Source organism: Aristolochia californica, unplaced genomic scaffold (assembly GCF_029961685.1).
Source record: "Aristolochia californica isolate CCGP_79_NKW_82.1479 unplaced genomic scaffold, dmAriCali1.0.hap1 SCAF_4, whole genome shotgun sequence".
Lineage (NCBI taxonomy): Eukaryota > Viridiplantae > Streptophyta > Magnoliopsida > Piperales > Aristolochiaceae > Aristolochia > Aristolochia californica.
Genome location: NW_027182103.1, coordinates 40,083,419 through 40,101,627, shown reverse-complemented (window position 1 = coordinate 40,101,627; position 18,209 = coordinate 40,083,419). Strand labels below are relative to the sequence as shown.

General features: G+C 38.4%; 1 protein-coding gene across 6 annotated transcripts in view; it reads right to left on the bottom strand.

Moving 5' to 3' along the window:
• Positions 1–1,852: 1,852 nt before the first annotated feature.
• The window catches only part of LOC137962779 (uncharacterized), a 31,126-nt gene continuing 14,769 nt past the window's right edge, over positions 1,853–18,209 (bottom strand). For 5 of the 6 annotated variants that reach the window (XM_068809847.1, XM_068809850.1, XM_068809848.1 and 2 more), the window contains 8 exons: positions 17,843–17,907; positions 17,561–17,732; positions 3,487–3,675; positions 3,345–3,392; positions 2,966–3,112; positions 2,633–2,715; positions 2,224–2,339; positions 1,853–2,122 (listed from right to left, as the gene is read on the bottom strand). In XM_068809847.1, coding sequence (XP_068665948.1) covers positions 2,058–2,122; positions 2,224–2,339; positions 2,633–2,715; positions 2,966–3,112; positions 3,345–3,392; positions 3,487–3,675; positions 17,561–17,732; positions 17,843–17,907 — 885 coding nt within the window. In that variant the 3' untranslated portion in view covers positions 1,853–2,057. Of the gene's footprint in view, positions 2,123–2,223; positions 2,340–2,632; positions 2,723–2,965; positions 3,113–3,344; positions 3,393–3,486; positions 3,676–17,560; positions 17,733–17,842; positions 17,908–18,209 lie in introns of those variants that run through there. The other variant, XM_068809851.1, reaches the window with a different exon arrangement.

Sequence of the window (18,209 nt, the reverse complement as noted above, 5' to 3'; positions counted from 1 at the left end):
TCAAATGAGAATTGATTTGAATGCAATAGGTTTGCAAATAATAGCTCAATTGATGCTTTAAGGCACGTATGGTAGGGTATATATAGCTTCCCCGAGCCAAACTAACAATTATATAACTATTTGCCAATGATCAATCAATAAAAAAGTATGATAGATCAATCATATGTAACAACTATATTTTTATGAGTCCTTAGGCTTATTGATGTCAAGCCTTTAGAAAACTAAACTTGATCGATCAATCAAACCCAATTGATAAATCATGCAATGAAGGTTAGGCTGTGCAAAAACTATGATCGATCAATGTTATGGGTGTGACTGATCATGCTTTATATCCCATTTGGTATAGTTTTGTCTGATCGATTAATATTGTGGGTATAATCGATCATGCCTTTTATTTTTTCATTTGCATGGACATTCAATGGGGATTGTATAGCTCATTCTGGCATAGTTATGTTTGATCAATCAATCTACTAGGTTGATCGAACTTAATATTTTTTGCCAGTTTGCACTCTAGATGGTCGATCATTACCAAATAATGACCGATCATGCCATAACTAGTTTTTTGAGTTACGCTCTAAGCTCTAACCGTGATAAAAATGATCTTAAGGGTTTCTAACAAGTTAAAAACATTAATAATGCATTTAAAACGTGTCTTTGAAGGAAATATGTCTTAAAACTCTAAATGCTCATTTGTTCCTCAAATTTGAAGTTTTGGCGTTTTCCTCTTACGTTAATTAGAGCTCTTGAGACTATTCTATACGACTTAGACTCTAATCTTCAAGTCTTCATTCCTTCCTTTGTGGGTGCTTTTTCAAGATGACTTGATACATGAGTTTGAGGTCTTGATATACATTTGTTGGTTTTTTTAAAGATACTTTGATTTTTCTCTCTTGAAGGAAAAACATCTTAAATGCTAAATTTAGAATTGTTAGCATTATTAAATTTTGTTATCATCAAAATATGAATGAAAATCAACTCTAAGTTAACAAATCTCTTCGCATGACATACAAAAGAAATTTAGGACAAGTTGGAAGAACATTTGGTAAAACATTCGATTCACAAAGGCCAAATGTGAGGAAGGGATTGAAGTTAGAAAACATATCCATGAGATACTTGCAATGGCAGAAGAGTCGGTATACCATGGTAGAACTAAAGTTGACACTATAATTAACTCATTGCTTAGGTCTGATAAGTATATAGAAGATTATTACTCACTTTCTAAGTTAGAGTAGATTGTGGAAGAGCTTGTAATATAGTAGACTATCAAGAAGACATGATAGCTCAAGGGAGAGGTGAAATAAAACCACCAATTGCTAGCAATGTTATGTTAAAACCAAGAAGAGAAATTTTAAGAAGACTCGAAGAAAGCATTGCTTTCATGACAGAAAAAAATGGATCAATAAAAAGTGTAGGTTAATATGTTTCTCTATCTCCAGTCAGGTAACATTAAGAACTATTGCATTCTTAAAAACCAACGGTGTTTATGCCAATATTTGGGTCTATCAAACAGCCAACTGCGCCAAGTACGAAGAGGATGTCTGGCAAAGAAGCGGCAAGACATCGAAGGACAGACCCTTCTTAGTTGCATCAAAGTCTGATGGAAGGAGAAAGAGGAATGCAGATTAAGAAGAGCCATGGTTGAAGGTAGAAGCTCGGATAAAGACATAGAAGACTTTGTTCGAGGACTTCTTCGGTGCTCACACAGATTAAGGAGGCGACGCGTTCGAAAGGGCTTAAAATAGTGATGAAGATGGAGAAGGAAATCCATATGGAGGTTAAAGTTATTGAAGATGATGGAAGATTGCTTCTACTCGGATTTGACTATTAGAAATGTGTTATGACACTTTTAAACTGTCAAAACTAAAGAGATTCAAGCATTACTTGATGTTCACACTAATCTTCATAATCTTTACTGTCTCAGAAACTTGCATTTATTCCATTCAGTACTCAAAAACAATTACAACTCTCTCAGGCTCACTTATCAATCAATTTTAGAAATTTAGGTGAAACAAAAAAGGCCATTACCATGTCTCTACGGACGTCTCCCACCACTGGATCTACTTCTTCCTTATCTTCTCTTCGAGTTCCAGATTGACAATGTCTTCCACAAGAATTTTGCCCTCTGTACACGGAATTATGGTAAAAGCCATATTGCATAAAATAGGATATAAAGAAGATAAGAAGCTAAAGCACCAAGGCTAAGGTTGAACAAAAGATTCCCACCATTATCCTTCAAAAGGTTGCTCATTAGTTCTCGGACTCCTTCCTCGCCTATGGCATCTTTGAGGTACTTGGCTGCAACTGCTACCTCCTCCAGAGATACCTTACCATCATTATCTCTGCAGGTAAACTCTCGTTGAATTTCCAGAAGTATAAAATTTCACTTCTTTACTTGATCATACATGATACACTGTTTTTTTGCGAATGTGAAACAGCTAGATTAACAATAAATTGCTAGTCCACTTACTCGAACGAATAGAGATTAACAATAAATTTGGCTTATGCAAAGAAATCATGTCAAATTTACAAGGAATATAATCTGAACTATCCATCCATATAAGATCTGATGATTATATAAGGAAGGTAAAAATCAAGTACATAGTGAACAACATAACATAGTGATATCAAATACCTATCAAGTAGTCGCCAACGGTCACCAATCGTAGCATCCACGACATCAATTTCCTTTTCAAGTTTTTGGAGGATACCATCAACCTGGACACTTGAAAGAAAAATGAAAACTTTTTATAGAATAGATCACCAATTTACAGCCCCACACAACAAATATGTAATATGAAAATGCTACTCATGCAATTGTTCAGAAGAAAGTATTTTGCACCCACAATCTGGCCCACGATAACTCTGTAAAGCAAAATATACACATTGAAGAGGAAACTATAGTGACCGCAATGATAAGTGCATTTTGAGGAGCCATGCACAAGTAGCAAGCTTATCAGCATTATACCTTGTTTATAAGTGCTTCAGAAACTCTGTTGCTAATAGCTGCTTCAGCAACATGATCTCTCTCCTCCCGTGCAGCTCTAAATGCCTTTCTAGCCTCTTCCACACCTTCTGTGCCCTCCTTGTCAACTACGTTTTTATAAAATTCTATCTGCACAGAAGAACGTTAAATGTAGTAAATTTAATTGAAGTTTTCACATGAAAGAAAAAAGTAATAAGAATGCACAAATAGACATAATAGTTCTAACTGAATTCATAAAAAAATTGAAATATAAGTGACGAACTATCAAATAAATGAAGACCAGATATAAGTGAATTACTGCACTCTTTCATATGTAAGAAATCTGCTTGCAATAAGGCAACATATCCATGAGAAGACATACCTCTTTGTTGACCAGGCGCACAAACTCTTCACGTTCCCTGCTAACTGACTTCAAAAATGAATTGAGAGGAGGTGGTGTAAGTTCTTTAGAAGAAGGCAATAATTCATTAAAAACTAGGCTTTGACAGAAACTTATATCTTACAGATGCTGATGCAAGAACAGCCACAGCACACCTAAGGTTACTGAGTTTCTCTTCTTTCTCCAAAATGTTCACTTTTCTCATTTCCTCTGCTTCTCTTGCTGTTGATAAAGTAATCTCTTTCAAGGCCAAATCCTCTTCGTTAATTTTACCATCCTTTATTTGAGCTTCCTCCTCCCATTTCTCTTCATCCTACAAATCCAATTAGTAAATCATAATAATTGTTAGACAGCCGCAAGTATAATACATCATCAAAACCTAACCTTAGAAATGACAAGGTTCAGTGATGATACAAAACAATTTCCTGCCAAACAGTCCATATCTCCAAAAAAATTCTGTCACTCCCCTTTGCATTGTAAAATATTTAATGTATAAATCATAGATTCTCCATATTACCATCTTTTAAAAAGCTTTTCTGTATAGTGATCCAAATTCCCTTAGCAATTTTATTGAAGACTACTTGACTAATTATTTGTCACTTCATACTGTTCAGCAGCGAAGACATCATAGGTTAGTAGCCAATTTCACATTCTTGTTCTTGGAATAGGTAGATCATAAATAGAAAACTTCAATTTCTTCTTTGATCCAAGAAAGATTTGAACAACATGGGGCATAATTCTTCCCATTTAACTTGACTGAAATAATTGTTATGAACTTGTGTGGCCCAACTTGGGGTATGAGTGCAAGATTGGCTAGATAAGGCCTAATTTTTCACGTTCTATCAGCTTTGGAGCTTTTGGTGTAATGATTAGGTATGACAGTGGTATCAAAGCAAGCACCACATATCGTGTTTGAATCCTGGAGGGGGCACTTATGAAAAGGGTTATCCTATGCCAAAGTGAGAACAATCACAAAGCTGAAAAAAGGCTACCCAATCTGGAATAAAAGTCATCATAAAGTATAGAAACAGTATAGAAACATGGTAGATTGTTATAGTTATTGGAACCCCGTTGGGGTATAGGTATCAAGTTGGGTGAACCTAATATAAATAGGTTTAAGGGCCTACCTTTCGATATTCCATCAACTCTAAAGCTTATGGTGTATAAGCTAGCCCCTAACAGTATTTATGTAATTGAATTATCTTTCTTATCAACTTGACATCATTCAGATCAGTATGGAGTACAAAGATCTTGGGAAAGAGGTTTCCTAAGTTGGCCAGTCATTTTGGGATGGGGCTTGAACCCAACTTCACATGGTATCAGAGCGGGTACTCATATATAGGCCTACACCTAAACTATCCACTTGTAGAGCCACAAAAGAGAGCCTCCACCTAAACTATCCACTTGTAGAGACACAAAAAGGGGCCTACACCTAAACTATCCACTTGTAGAGACACAAAAAGGGGCCTACACCTAAATTATCCACTTGTAGAGCCACAAAAGAGGGCCTACACCTAAAATTATCCATTTGTAGACCCACAAAAGAGGGCCTACACCTAAATTATCCACTTGTAGAGCTACAAAAGAGAGCCTATACCTAAATTATCCATTTGTAGAGCCACAAAAGATGGCCTACACGTGAGGGGGAGTGTTAAGGAATAGTCCCACATGGATTAGTGAATACAAAGATCTTGAGTTTATTAGTTGGGAAAGAGGTTTCCTAAGTTGGCTAGTCATTTTGGGATGGGCCTTGGACCCAACTTCACACTTATCAACTTGACCTCATTCAGATCAGCCATGATTCAATGTACTTTAACACACTACTGTAGTTTCAATTCAAGAAGAACAAAGTTGCCTCTGTGAAGTTGGGTCCAAGGCCCATCCCAAAATGACTAACTAACTTAGGAAACCTCTTTTCCAGCTAATAAACTCAAGATCTTTGTACTCACTAATCTTTGTGGGATTATTCCTTAACACTCCCCCTCACGAGTAGGCCCTTTTTGTGGTTCTACAAGTGGATAATTTAGGTGTAGCCCCTCTTTTGTGGTTCTACAAGTGGATAGTTTAGGTGTAGGCCCACATATGAGTACTTGCTCTGATACCATGTGACGTTGGGTCCAAGGCCCATCCCAAAATGACTAGCAAACTTAGAAAACCTCTTTTCCAGCTAATAAACTCAAAATTTTTGTACTCATTAATCCATGTGGGAGTATTCCTTAACAACCTCAATCTAACAACTGAAAACAAAAACAAGCATAGCTATTCTGCATAGGGGTGGGCATTTGTCAGATTGGGGTTATTTTTTTTAAATTCCCATCCACACCCCATGAACCTAACTTAAACCAATCCCCACGAAAATCTATCACAGATCTGAAAATCCAACCACATCCCCACCCTATGATAGGTTTTTGTGGGAACAGGGTTCAAGGCAAATTTACAAAGTGGGTATGGAAAGTAATAAATTTAAAATTATAAAACATACAATAATTTGTTGTAACAATCCATATATAACATTTACAGTGACTCTTGTGTTCAAAGCCCATAAGAGGCAATCCATGAAAAGAGCCACCTATTGCCAAAGTGAATCCGTTATAAAGGTGAAAAAGATTACTTGATCCGAAGTGAAGATGTCATAGAAAGGGCCATCATGGATGTCAGCATGGAACTGTATTGAACAACTATGATGCCCAAAATGGGGTGTGAGCATCGAGTTGGATCAGCCTAGTTTGGAATAGATTTAAAGGTCCAACCTTCCACGTTTCATCAACTCTGGAGCTTCAGGCTAATGGGCTAGGTACCTAACAATTTCTAAGTCTTATAAGCTTAAAAACTAATTAAAAACCACTTTATAAATATGAAATATGAACTTGTTGAAAAAAGTAAGAAGAAGGTTGAAGAGAGAGAATGAGAGGGAGAGAAAGTGGAGGAGAAATTGAGAAAGAAAATGAGATATTTGAGTGGGTTGAGTACAATTTACAACATTACCCCTACTTTAGGTGAAAACCTTAATTCTCTATACCTCCTATTCTACATATCCCTTTTACATGAAATTTGGTCCATAGACATAGTTTGACATGTAAAATAAGATTATATCAAGAAATATAAATAACGATAAAGTAAAATAACCAAAATGCCCTTGTGCTTGTTTTCAACACTTGTAACATATTGTAGATGTAAAACAATACGATCCCCAAATGTCTCCAACACTCCCTCACAAGCAGGAGAATATGAAATGTGGATTCCTGACTTGAAACAAAAAGATAGATGCAAACACACCAAAAAGCTTTTATAATGACGACTAGAAGTTAGTACAAGAAAATCTTGTTGAGGAGACACCCTGTTATGGTCCTGGGTTAAGTACCTATGCCTTCCGCTCCTAACAGGCCTATCTTTGGGTAGTATTGGCTAGGTGCTTAACATTTGGTATTAGAGCGGGCTCCCAAGTTGTGCGTTCGAATCCCGGAGGGGGCGACCTAGCGGAGGGGGTGACCTAGAGGCCAGATTAAAATTACTGGTAGGCCGTAGGAACTTAACCCGGGTCCAGCCAGTGTCGCTAGAGTAGCCCGTCGCTAGAGTGGGCCGCCGTGGACGTCGGCTCGCGAAGGTGGGGTGTGATGTTATGGTCTTGGGTTAAGTACTTATGCCTTCCGCTCCTAACAGGCCGGTCTTTTGGGTAGTATTGGCTAGGTGCTTAACACACCCTTCAAATTGCAACTTGATATTTAGCTTTGGAACCTATTTTTTTGTCCCCATGAATAGAAATTCCAACTCAAGAAGAGAGAACAAAAATAACCTATGACAGGTTACAAGAGTCGCTAGCTATGTCCTCAAAAAAATGATAAATAAATAAATAAGTCACTAAGCCAAACAAAGAAAAAAAAAACTTCGGTAAAAGAATCACCCACAATATCCCAAAACAAAGAGAATCAAAACAAGGAACTCAGACAAATAGACCCATAAAACCCAAAACACGGAATTTGTTTTTTCAAGACAACGCATGGCAATTACGTTGAAACAAAAACCAAAAGAGATTAGTTTGGAATTCAAAACCAATGCAGTAGAGTTCCAATAGTAAAAGAAAGAGTAAGGGTTTGGTGTCACTGGAAATAGAAAAGGCTGCTCTCTTCAACCATTGGACAAAGAGCACTATCCAGATTAGCATTAATTATATACCATAAGATCTCTTTTTGAAACCTCAAGAAATGATAAAGACAACTCCAATGGAGAAAACAAGGTGAAAGTGGTTTACAGGAATGGAACCCAAGGATTAAAGCAAAGGGTTCTTTTTCATTAAATAAGGGTTGAACTATTTGGAAGGTCATGTTTCATCTGTTTGCCACAATTCTTGATGCTATTAGGTTCTTCCTTGGGGATGGCTCTAGCCTTCGCTTTTGGACGTATTGGTGGTTGGGCGATGGTCCTCTTGCCTCTTCCCACCTAGTTCTCTTTCGGATCACCTCTTGTCGTGACCTCTCAGTCTCTGATGCATGGATGAACGGCTCTTGGGATCTCCGTCTGAGACTAGGGCTTACTGATGTTGAGGCGATATATGCTTGTCATATGATTGATGGTCTTGACAATGTTAGGATTCAACCCCTGGCGACTGACCTGCTGATCTGGCTCCTTGATGACAGCGGACACTTCTCTGTCTTCTCAGCCTATCGTCACCTTATGGGTTGGACACAACCTCCCGCCCCTCACCAGGCTGCTTTTGCTTGGAGGCTCTTGGATCCTCTAAAGGTGAAAATTTTCCTTTGAAGTGCCTGCTGCAACAAGATTCTCACTGTTGACAATCTTATCAGACGTGGAAACACTGCTCCTGACGCTCTATGTTCCCCTTGTGGGGTGGAAGCCGAGACCATCAGTCACCTTCTCCTCCACTGTGCTTTTGCCTGGAAGGTCTAGACCTCTATGATTGACAGCATGGGCCTCAGTTTCTGTATCCCTCTAACTTGAGCACCATGTGCCATTTCTCATCTGGCACTCGTCTCCCTAGCCTCAGTAAGCTTTTGTTAGCTACTTGTTTTGCTTACATTCCATGGTGCCTTTGGACTGAAAGAAATTCCAGACAGTTTAATAGTGCCTCGCGCTCTGCCACTGAGATGATTTGCACTGCTACGGGCCTTATCTCTACCTGGATTCACACTCAAAAAGAATTTGGTCGTCTATCATGTACCCCTTCCCACACCAACTGGAAGATCATTGCTCAAATGTCCATTCCCTCAGCACCCCGCCAAGTTGAAATTTGGAACACCCCCCCACCAGATATTACAAACTCAACTTTAATGGCAATGCTTTTGGGAACCTGGGTTTGGCTGTCTTTGGGGGAATGATTTTTGGTCCTAGAGGAACTGCTATTATGTCATACTCTGGTCCTCTCGACGTTGCGGACTCGACCACTGCTGAGCTCTCTGGCCTTCTCCACGGGCTTCGCATCTACCAAGAACGCTTCAGAGGTCCAGTGATCGTGAAGGGTGACTCCAAAGTCGTCATTGGCTGGTGCTCCACCACCTCCTTCCCCCATGGTGTCACTAGTAGTTTTTTCTTGATATTATGGATATTGTTTCCACTACCTCTTGTACTTGGTCCCATCTTCTTAGATCAACCAATTCGGCTGCTAATTTATGTGCTAAATTGGGTCCCTCCTTGCAACCTCTTGTTGTTAGGGGAGGCCTCCCTTGATGTACTCTTTTGCTTTCCTTCGTAATAAAATCATCATCATTTAAAAAAAAGGGTTGAACTAAAATATAGAAGAATTGCAGAAAACTAAAAACTAAACTCTTTTTATTGAACAATGTGAATATGTTATCAGCGAATAAGAAACAGAAAACAGGTGAAAGACTTGTATGAAAGAAAAGAGAGTACCAAGAGAAGACAAAAACTGAAAAATAGAAAAAGCAAAGGATTAACGAGGCAACCTTCTTCCTCTAATTGCCCATTCTTCTTCAACATCTTTACAGAATTTCTAGATGACCCAATGTTCTGATAGCATGTAAAGAAATAAAAACATAAAAGAGATGGACAGGAGAAAATGAGAGAAAAAGAAAAGAAGATTTGTCTTGTGCATTTTAGATGACCAGCATACCATAAATGGGCCATTCATCTAGAAGTTTCAAATGCAATAAGAACTGCTAACATACTCAGATTCAAATTAATAAAGACACCTAAAGCTTGTATGGTCTTTCTAAATAGAAGAGTTTACACAAACTTAGTGTAGAATTTAGGATCTCATGAAAGGAACTTTAGATCAACAAGAAAGAAGAAGAAGAAGAAGAGAGAAGGAGAAGAGAAGAAGAAGAACGTGGAAGAAGAGAGTTTGGATTAAGGAAGAAGAGGGTTGCGTCAAAAAGAAAAATGAGGGCTAGACGAATTTGTGGAAAGAGAGGAGAGTGCTTCAATGCCCTACCTCGTAGCCAATGCCTTTATTTATAGTTTTACAATACCCTTAGGGCTACAACTTGATAAAACAAAAGACACAAAAGGAACACATATTTACACTTCTATGCCATCTTTATGGAAAGTACCATATTTTACACATATGCCACTCCTTTGACGTGTGGGCTTCTTGTCTTGAGCTCGTGGGCTTGAGCCCATCTTCCAACACTCCCCCTCAAGGTGGAGGAGAAAATACATCATAAATACCCAGCTTGCCACATATAAACGATAGGATTTTAGATGTAACGGGTTTAGTGAGAATATCAACTACTTGCTCTTGAGATGACACATGTTTGAGAGAGATTATTCCTGCTTGAAACTTCTCCCGTATAAAATGACAATCCACCTCAATATGTTTAGTTCTTTCATGAAAAACTGGATTTGAAGTGATATGAATAGCTGCTTGATTATCACAATGTAGATTCATGGACCCCTTTTTATAAAAACCTAGTTCGGTAAGAAGGGTCTGAATCCATAAAAGTTCACTAACGGTATGGGCCATAGCTCTGTATTCTGCTTCGGCGCTAGATCTTGCAACCACATTTTGCTTCTTACTTTTCCATGTAACCAAGTTTCCCCCAACCAGAGTACAATATCCTGATGTAGATTTTCTATCATCAGGAGATCCAGCCCAATCTGCATCTGAGAAGCCTTCTATATTGAAGTGCCCATGTTTTTTATACAGCAATCCTTCTCCTGGAGCTCCTTTTAGATAACGTAATATTCTCTCTAAAGCCTGCCAGTGGGTAATTTGTGGTTCGTGCATGAATTGACTCACCACACTTACAGCATATGATATGTCTGGCCTAGTTACCGTGAGATAAATCAGTTTTCCCATGAGTCTTTGATATTTGCCAATATCAATATCTTCTTCATTTGTGGCACATAATTTTACATTTGTATCCATAGGTGTGTCAACTGGTCTACAACCTTTCATTCCTGTTTCTTCAAGGAGATCCAAGACATATTTCCTTTGAGACAATATTATCCCATGTTTGGATTGAAGAACTTCTATACCCAAAAAATATTTAAGCATACCAAGGTCTTTAGTCTTGAATTCCTGACATATCATCTATTTCACCTCTTGTATGCTCAAAGCATCATCACCGGTTAAGATAATATCATCCACGTATACGGCCAATAATATTTTCCCTTTGACCGTATCTTTATAATATACGGAATGATCAACTGAGCACTGATGAAAACCAAATCGTAGGAGTGTTTGACTAAATTTATCAAACCAAGCCCGAGGGGACTGCTTAAGCCCATATAAAGACTTTTTTAACCGGCATACTGACTCCCCCTCAACCACATAACCAGGTGGTTGAACCATATAAATTTCCTCACTGATATCACCATTTAAAAAAGCATTTTTATCATCCAACTGATAGACGGGCCATGAGGAGTTAGCAACAATAGATAAGATGATGCGTACCGAATTCAATTTTGCAACAGGAGAGAAGGTCTCCTCATAATCTATCCCATAGCACTGCGTATAGCCCTTAGCAACTAGTCGAGCTTTAAGACGATCAACCGATCCATCCGGATTATGTTTCACCGAAAAAACCCATCGACAACCAACCGGTCTTTTACCTTTCGGGAGTGATGTTAAGTACCAGGTTTGGTTTTCATATAAGGCGTGCATTTCTTCATCCATAGCTGCCTTCCATCCTGGATGTCTCAAGGCCTCCTGATACGACTGTGGAACGGAAGAAGAAGAAAGGGACACAAGAAACTGAAAACACGCGGAAGACAAGCGATGGTGAGACATAAAATTTGAGATAGGATGCGAAGTGGTACAGGAGCAACGTTCTTTTCTTAAAGCAATAGGCCGAGTATCAAATTCAGGCCCATACATAGGAGGAGAAGGACTTACCTCAGGTGGATCTGACAACTCCACAGGTGAAGGTACGGCCGGTGCATCAGGGGATGGATCCACTTCAAGATTGAACGGCACAAGCGGACAAGGAGTAGCAAAAGGACAAGTCCATCCTAGAGGAGTATCATGGGAGGAGTAGAAGGGAGTGTCCTCAAAGAAAGTCACATCCCTAGAGATAAACATCCTCCGAAAGGTAGGATTATAACAGACATAACCTTTCTGGGTGCGAGAGTATCCCAAAAAAATGCACTTCATAGACCGAGGATCAAGTTTATTTTTATGTGGAGATGTAACATGAACAAAACACGTACATCCAAACACTTTCAAAGGAAGAGAAAAATGATCTTCACCATTAAATAACACAGAGTAAGGAGTTTTATGATGAAGGACTGATGAAGGTAACCTATTAATGAGAAAACATGCTGTAAGTATAGCATGAGGCCAATAGAAATAGGGTACCTTCATGGAGTAGAGGAGGCCCCGAGCAACTTCAAGAAGATGACGATTCTTCCTTTCAGCAACACCATTTTGTTGAGGAGTATAGGCACATGATGTTTGATGAATAAGCTCATTACTCTCACAAAATGATTTGAAGTCATGAGACATGTATTCCTTAGCATTATCAGATCTAAGGGTTTGAATTTTCTTCCCAAATTGTGTCAAGACCATAGCATGAAAATTTTTAAACAAAGGAAGAATTTCGGAACGCTCTTTAAATAGAAATAACCAAGTCACTCGAGTAAAAACATCAACAAAAATGACAAAATATTTAACTTGGGAAATATTTGAGACACATAAAGGGCCCCATACATCAGAATGTATTAGCTCAAACGGAGCAATACTTGTAGTTGTAAGACGAGGAGAATATGTACTCTTGACATGTTTACTTAATTGACAAACCTCACAACTGATATTAGAAAGTCCTTTTAAAGATGGAACCAAAGAATGAAGTGAAGGGGTAGATGGATGACCAAGTCGGTTGTGCCAAAGTTGGGCCTCAGATGTAGTGGACGATAATGCAGCTAATGGTGGAAGAGTGAAGTAGTACAAACCCCCCTTTTCATGGCCGCCACCAATCACCCGCTTCGTAGTGAGATCCTGAAAGACACAAGAAGACGGTGAGAAGGTGATAGAGCAATTTAATTGTTTGGTCAATTGGCTAACCGAGAGCAAATTTAAAGGAAATTGAGGAACAAACAAAACATCTTGAAGGGGAATAGATGAAGTAAGAGAGGAACCTTTGCCAAGGACCTTGGTTTGGGTACCATCAGCAATAGTAACGAATTTATGAGGATAACAAGGAGATAAGGACTGCAACAAGTGTTTGTTACCTGATAGATGTTCGGAGGCCCCGGAGTCGATGATCCAAGAGGAAGAGGAAGAAGAGGAAGAAAGCATACCTGAGGCAATAGTTGTGGCAGTAGTAGATGATGAGGGAATAGATGATTCCATGAAGGACTTCATTTTTTGAAATGTAGCATAGTCCTCAGCCGTAAGAGTCACATTTCCGGATGATGATTCAGCCTTATCTTCATTTTTTTCAACGTTAACTGAGACTGGGTTAGCTGTGGCCCAATCAGGCTTGCCATGAAGTTTCCAGCATGATGCCACAAGGTGGTTCTGACGGCCACAATAAGTGCAAAGTTGAGGCTCAGTACGAAAAGAATTCTGACCCATTCTACCACCTCTATTTTCAGCCCCTCTCATAGTTCGACCCCCTCTCATATTTCTGCCCCGTCCTCGGGATGAGAAAAATGTTTCCCGATTGCCAGAGAACATCATCGATGGAGCATCAATAGGAGGAGGGGATGGATCTGGTATCCTAAGTAATGTAGCACTAATATCATCGAAGGATGGAAGAGCAGAAGAACTTAGAAGTTGAGTTTTGGCCACCTCAAGGTATGGTTTAATATTAGATAAGCAAATAGTTGCTGCCAAAGCTTCTCTTTGTCGTTCTTGAACGGCAATATTAGTGGAATATGGCTGAGCTAGTTTCCATTCTTGAAGAAGACCTCGAAACCGTGCCAAAAATTCGTGAATATTATCTCCATGTTTCGTATGCAGCATGTTTTGTAAGACATCATATATTTTTTGTAATGAAGCAGTGCTTGAGTAAAGCTTGGCACAAGTGTCCCATATGTTCTTGGCGGTTTCCAAGTGGACCACATTGTTAGCCACCTGCTCTTCCACTTGTGGTAGGACGCATCTTCATCATTAATCGGAGGAGGAAAGTTAACAACGTGGCTCAAGAGGTCACGAGTAATAAGAACCCTCCGAACTGATTGTGACCAGCTCATGTAATTGGAAAGACCTCTAAGTGGAATTGTAGTAATATGGAGTATATCACTCTTACTACTATTGTATCCAATCTCCATGATGAGGCAAGTAAAATATGGAGGTCAAGGGAAAAGGCCTTCTTCAAAGAACAATTACTCTATGTAATTTGAAGAACCCGTAGACCAAATCAATCACCAACAAAAGAGAACAAGAACCAATTTCTTTCACAAGGGCAAGCACCAAATTATCAACAAATTTGTGCCTTTAGAAAGTGATAATAACATCCAGCCATCACTCAACTTCTCTTGTATTCATAAGAACAAAGAGAAGAAAGTAGATGCAACCGATTAGGCCTTAATCCAAACTCCAACACAAACGAGCAATAGACAAAAATTTAGAGAAGATTTAATGACAAACCAAGACACTTGGAAGAGATTTATCTTCAGCTCATGGGAGACTTCAACATAAGAAAAAAATTCAATTGTTGAAGTTAAAAAAAAGGGAACTACAAAGGGTACATGGCAGTTGGCATTTCATCAAACATGTAATGGACATCCAACAACACAACACAAACCCATGAGCAACCTAAAGTAGGAGAAGATACAGCAACATGTGCTGGAATTCTACCTCAAATGAGATGGATCCAAATTACATAAAGGTAATTGAATTTCATCCATCAATCTTAATAAGATGCAAACAGCAAATGATCTTGATCACTCTTGTAATTAATTTACAAAGAGTCAAGATTATAACATCAATTTAGTCATAGAAATAAATCTTTACAATATATAAAGATTTATCTTGACTTGATGTGACTCAAAATTCAAGAAGTAAAGAAAAACAGTAAAAAGGAGTATGTAAATAAGAAAAGGAAACAAAAAAAAACGTAAATAAGAAGATAATGAACTTATCTCTTTATGACTGAACTCCTTTTACAACTTCTTGAACAGATTTCATAATAACTCCATGAAGAGATCCTAAACTCCTTGCTCTGATACCATGTAGAATTTAGGATCTCATGAAAGGAACTTTAGATCAACAAGAAAGAAGAAGAAGAAGAAGAGAGAAGGAGAAGAGAAGAAGAAGAACGTGGAAGAAGAGAGTTTGGATTAAGGGAGAAGAGGGTTGCGTCAAAAAGAAAAATGAGGGCTGGACGAATATGTGGAAAGAGAGGAGAGTGCTTCAATGCCCTACCTCTTAGCCAATGCCTTTATTTATAGTTTTACAATACCCTTAGGGCTACAACTTGATAAAACAAAAGACATAAAAGGAACACATATTTACACTTCTATGCCATCTTTATGGAAAGTACCATATTTTACACATATGCCACTCCTTTGACGTGTGAGCTTCTTGTCTTGAGCTCGTGGGCTTGAGCCCATCTTCCAACACTTAGCATAGAAAACAAACCCAATTTCTAACTCCCAACAAGTGTGAACCTGATAACAAAACCACTTTCTAAATATAAAACAAGGATTTCTAACTGAAACTTTTCTTGGACAATGTTGTTTTCATCTTTCAGTCTTAAAATGTGTTTCCCCTCCTCCCCAGCCCTTCTTGAGTAATTCATGGTTGTATCTTTCGGGAAATTGTGTGAGAACCTTTGGCAGCTTAAAATTGCAGTATTATCTAGGCTATTTGGAAAAAAAAGAAACAAGAGGACTTCGTTGACACCGACTCAGTGGGGTCATTGAGAAAGCAGTCCATAGTATACTTTTTAGAGCCAACAGACTTCAAAACTATTGTCAAGGACAAATGGAGGTTGGTGATTAACTTCTTGTGACTCCAGATCCATGACCCCAGGATCCCAAATTAGGGACAGTGGCTTAAGCTCAAGTTAGATGGTAACACCAAAGGTAATCTAGTGCCAGCTAGAGGTTAGTGGGTATTATTCATGTGATTTTACTGAGCATTTCAGGTAATGTGGTTCCAACTGAGGTCGAGTTAAAGGCCTTGCTCCAATGATTGAGAATTTAAGTGGGCAATTTCGTACAACCCTCTTAGTGAATACAGTTATCATCAATTAGGTCTTGGAGAAGAAACCTGACCCTTGGTGCTTCTTACAATTCTTTCATGAGATCGAAGATTTCCATGGATCTTTTGACCATCAATTAGGTCCATACCCAAGAAAGCTCAAAGTCCTTAGCTGATTCTGTGGGTGGAAGCCTAGCTTCCTGACAACACCTAGTCATGGGAAATGCCCATCCATTTAAATTGACTTTGGTCCTCTTGGTTTTTAAGTAGTTTGATTTTGGATTTTGTTGTTGTATTACCCTTGTCAGCTGGTATTGTCCCATGATTCCTTTTCCTATCAATGCCACCTGCTCCCATGAGAGATATCCTTATTTCCTTCTTTCTTAATCTAATTGATTTATCATCAAGTTAATAAAAATACATATTTACATTTTTTTCACAAAAAAGTCAAAGAAAGACTGTAAAGATAGCAAACAATGAGACAAAATGCTCTCACCTCTTTTATACATTAATGGACATAAGGACACTGACATGGTTTGATATCGGAGATAAGAAGGTTCTATCACGGTGGGTTCCCCTGTAGTACTCACAGTACACACACTCTAGTGGTTTTATGTGAACTACATTACTGCAATAGGATAAACTTGAAAACCCAACCTATGGTGCAGTCATTAGGGTGTACAAGAAAAGAAAAGTGCCTCTATTGTATAATGAGCCTACATGAGAATCCAAAAAAACATTTCTTCGCATGCAACTATAGAAGAAGAAAATAAGCACATATTTGATACTTTTTAAAAGGTATGAAAGTATTTATTGGAAATGAAAATAAAATGTGGGCAAAAAATTCATCTTGTTATGAGTGATGTTTCCCCATTTTGATTACCTTAGAACTCTTTTTGCTTCACGCTGTGTGTATTAATCTGACGTATTTTTGTGCTTTCTTTTGATCTTTTTTCTTTTTTTTTTTTGAACATTGATTACATGTGCACAATACACCCAATACCCCTGATGAGACTTAAACACAAGATCTCAAGCACCAGAAATCCCCCCATGCGAGTATTCAGCCAAAAGCCCAATCCACTTCTTTTGTTTTTCTTTTAGTTTTTCATTTTTAGATGTTTCCTAGACCTGCCCTCAAAATCTCTCTTTTAAGTTTTCATTTTTAGATGCTTTGTACCTCCCCTTTTGGGGCTCCATTTGTGCATCCTCTTTCCTCTGCATACTGAATCATTTCTCATAAATATCGCAAAAAAGGGTAAAAAGGTGTTTTCATGAGGCAAAAGATTTGCATGTAGAGAAGTTCTCTCTGCATGTACATATGGCTCTATTTTTTCATATATTTGAAGTTTATTCAACGAAAAAAACTTACATCTTAGATATCTTCATGCAGCCACCTTTTTTCTCTTCCTAAGTTTTATTTTTCAGGTTACCAAAATGTGTCACTAGGCCCACAGTACATCCATATTTTGCCACCTATTGAGTTGCAAATAAGGCTGATTCAAGTTGTAGTACTGGTTCATAAGAGCAGAGTGCATTTGCTCCCAAAAATTGATTGAGAGCCTCCAGTAATACGAGATATACCATAGTTTACCTCAGAAAACAAGGGCTCAACAAGTTCCATGTCATCACGTACCTTTATAAGTTCCTCTTGCATTTTGAGGAGTTCCAGCTTCCTCCTCCTCTCTGACATAGAGTCTTCAGAAGGCAAAGCAGTAACACCTGCAGTGTCCACAACCTCATCTGGCAAAGAAGACAATGTAGCTTGAACTGCCTCCTCAGGTCTTATTCCAGATACAATAAAAGCTCTGTACCAAAGGAATTCATATCAACAAGAACGTGAAGCCACAGGCAGATAATTTGTCTGCTTTAAAGACAATTACCTGTTTTTATTAAAAAAAAAAGACACATAAATTACCTGGAAAGTATCAAGAGCGACGAAGGAACTGAATTAACAAGAGATAAATCCAGCCAATCATGGAGCTGAAAATAAAAGTTACTATTTATGTAAGCAGATGAATATGCTGAGAGTCTTAAAATAGCTGTGTATATACAGTAACTAAAGCTCTTGTGTAGCAGTATCTTTAATAACAACAAAGATGAAGAGACATTGAGAAGCTGATGCATGATAGAGACGAGCTTTCCTGTTTTAGAAATTGAGAACATTAGGAATGTGCTTTATTGATGTTTGCAAAATGCTATTCTTTAATCCAAACTCCAATGTAAATGTCATCCTGAGGGCATGGAAGATGATAATATCTGGACTCACTGCCAAACAGAATGAC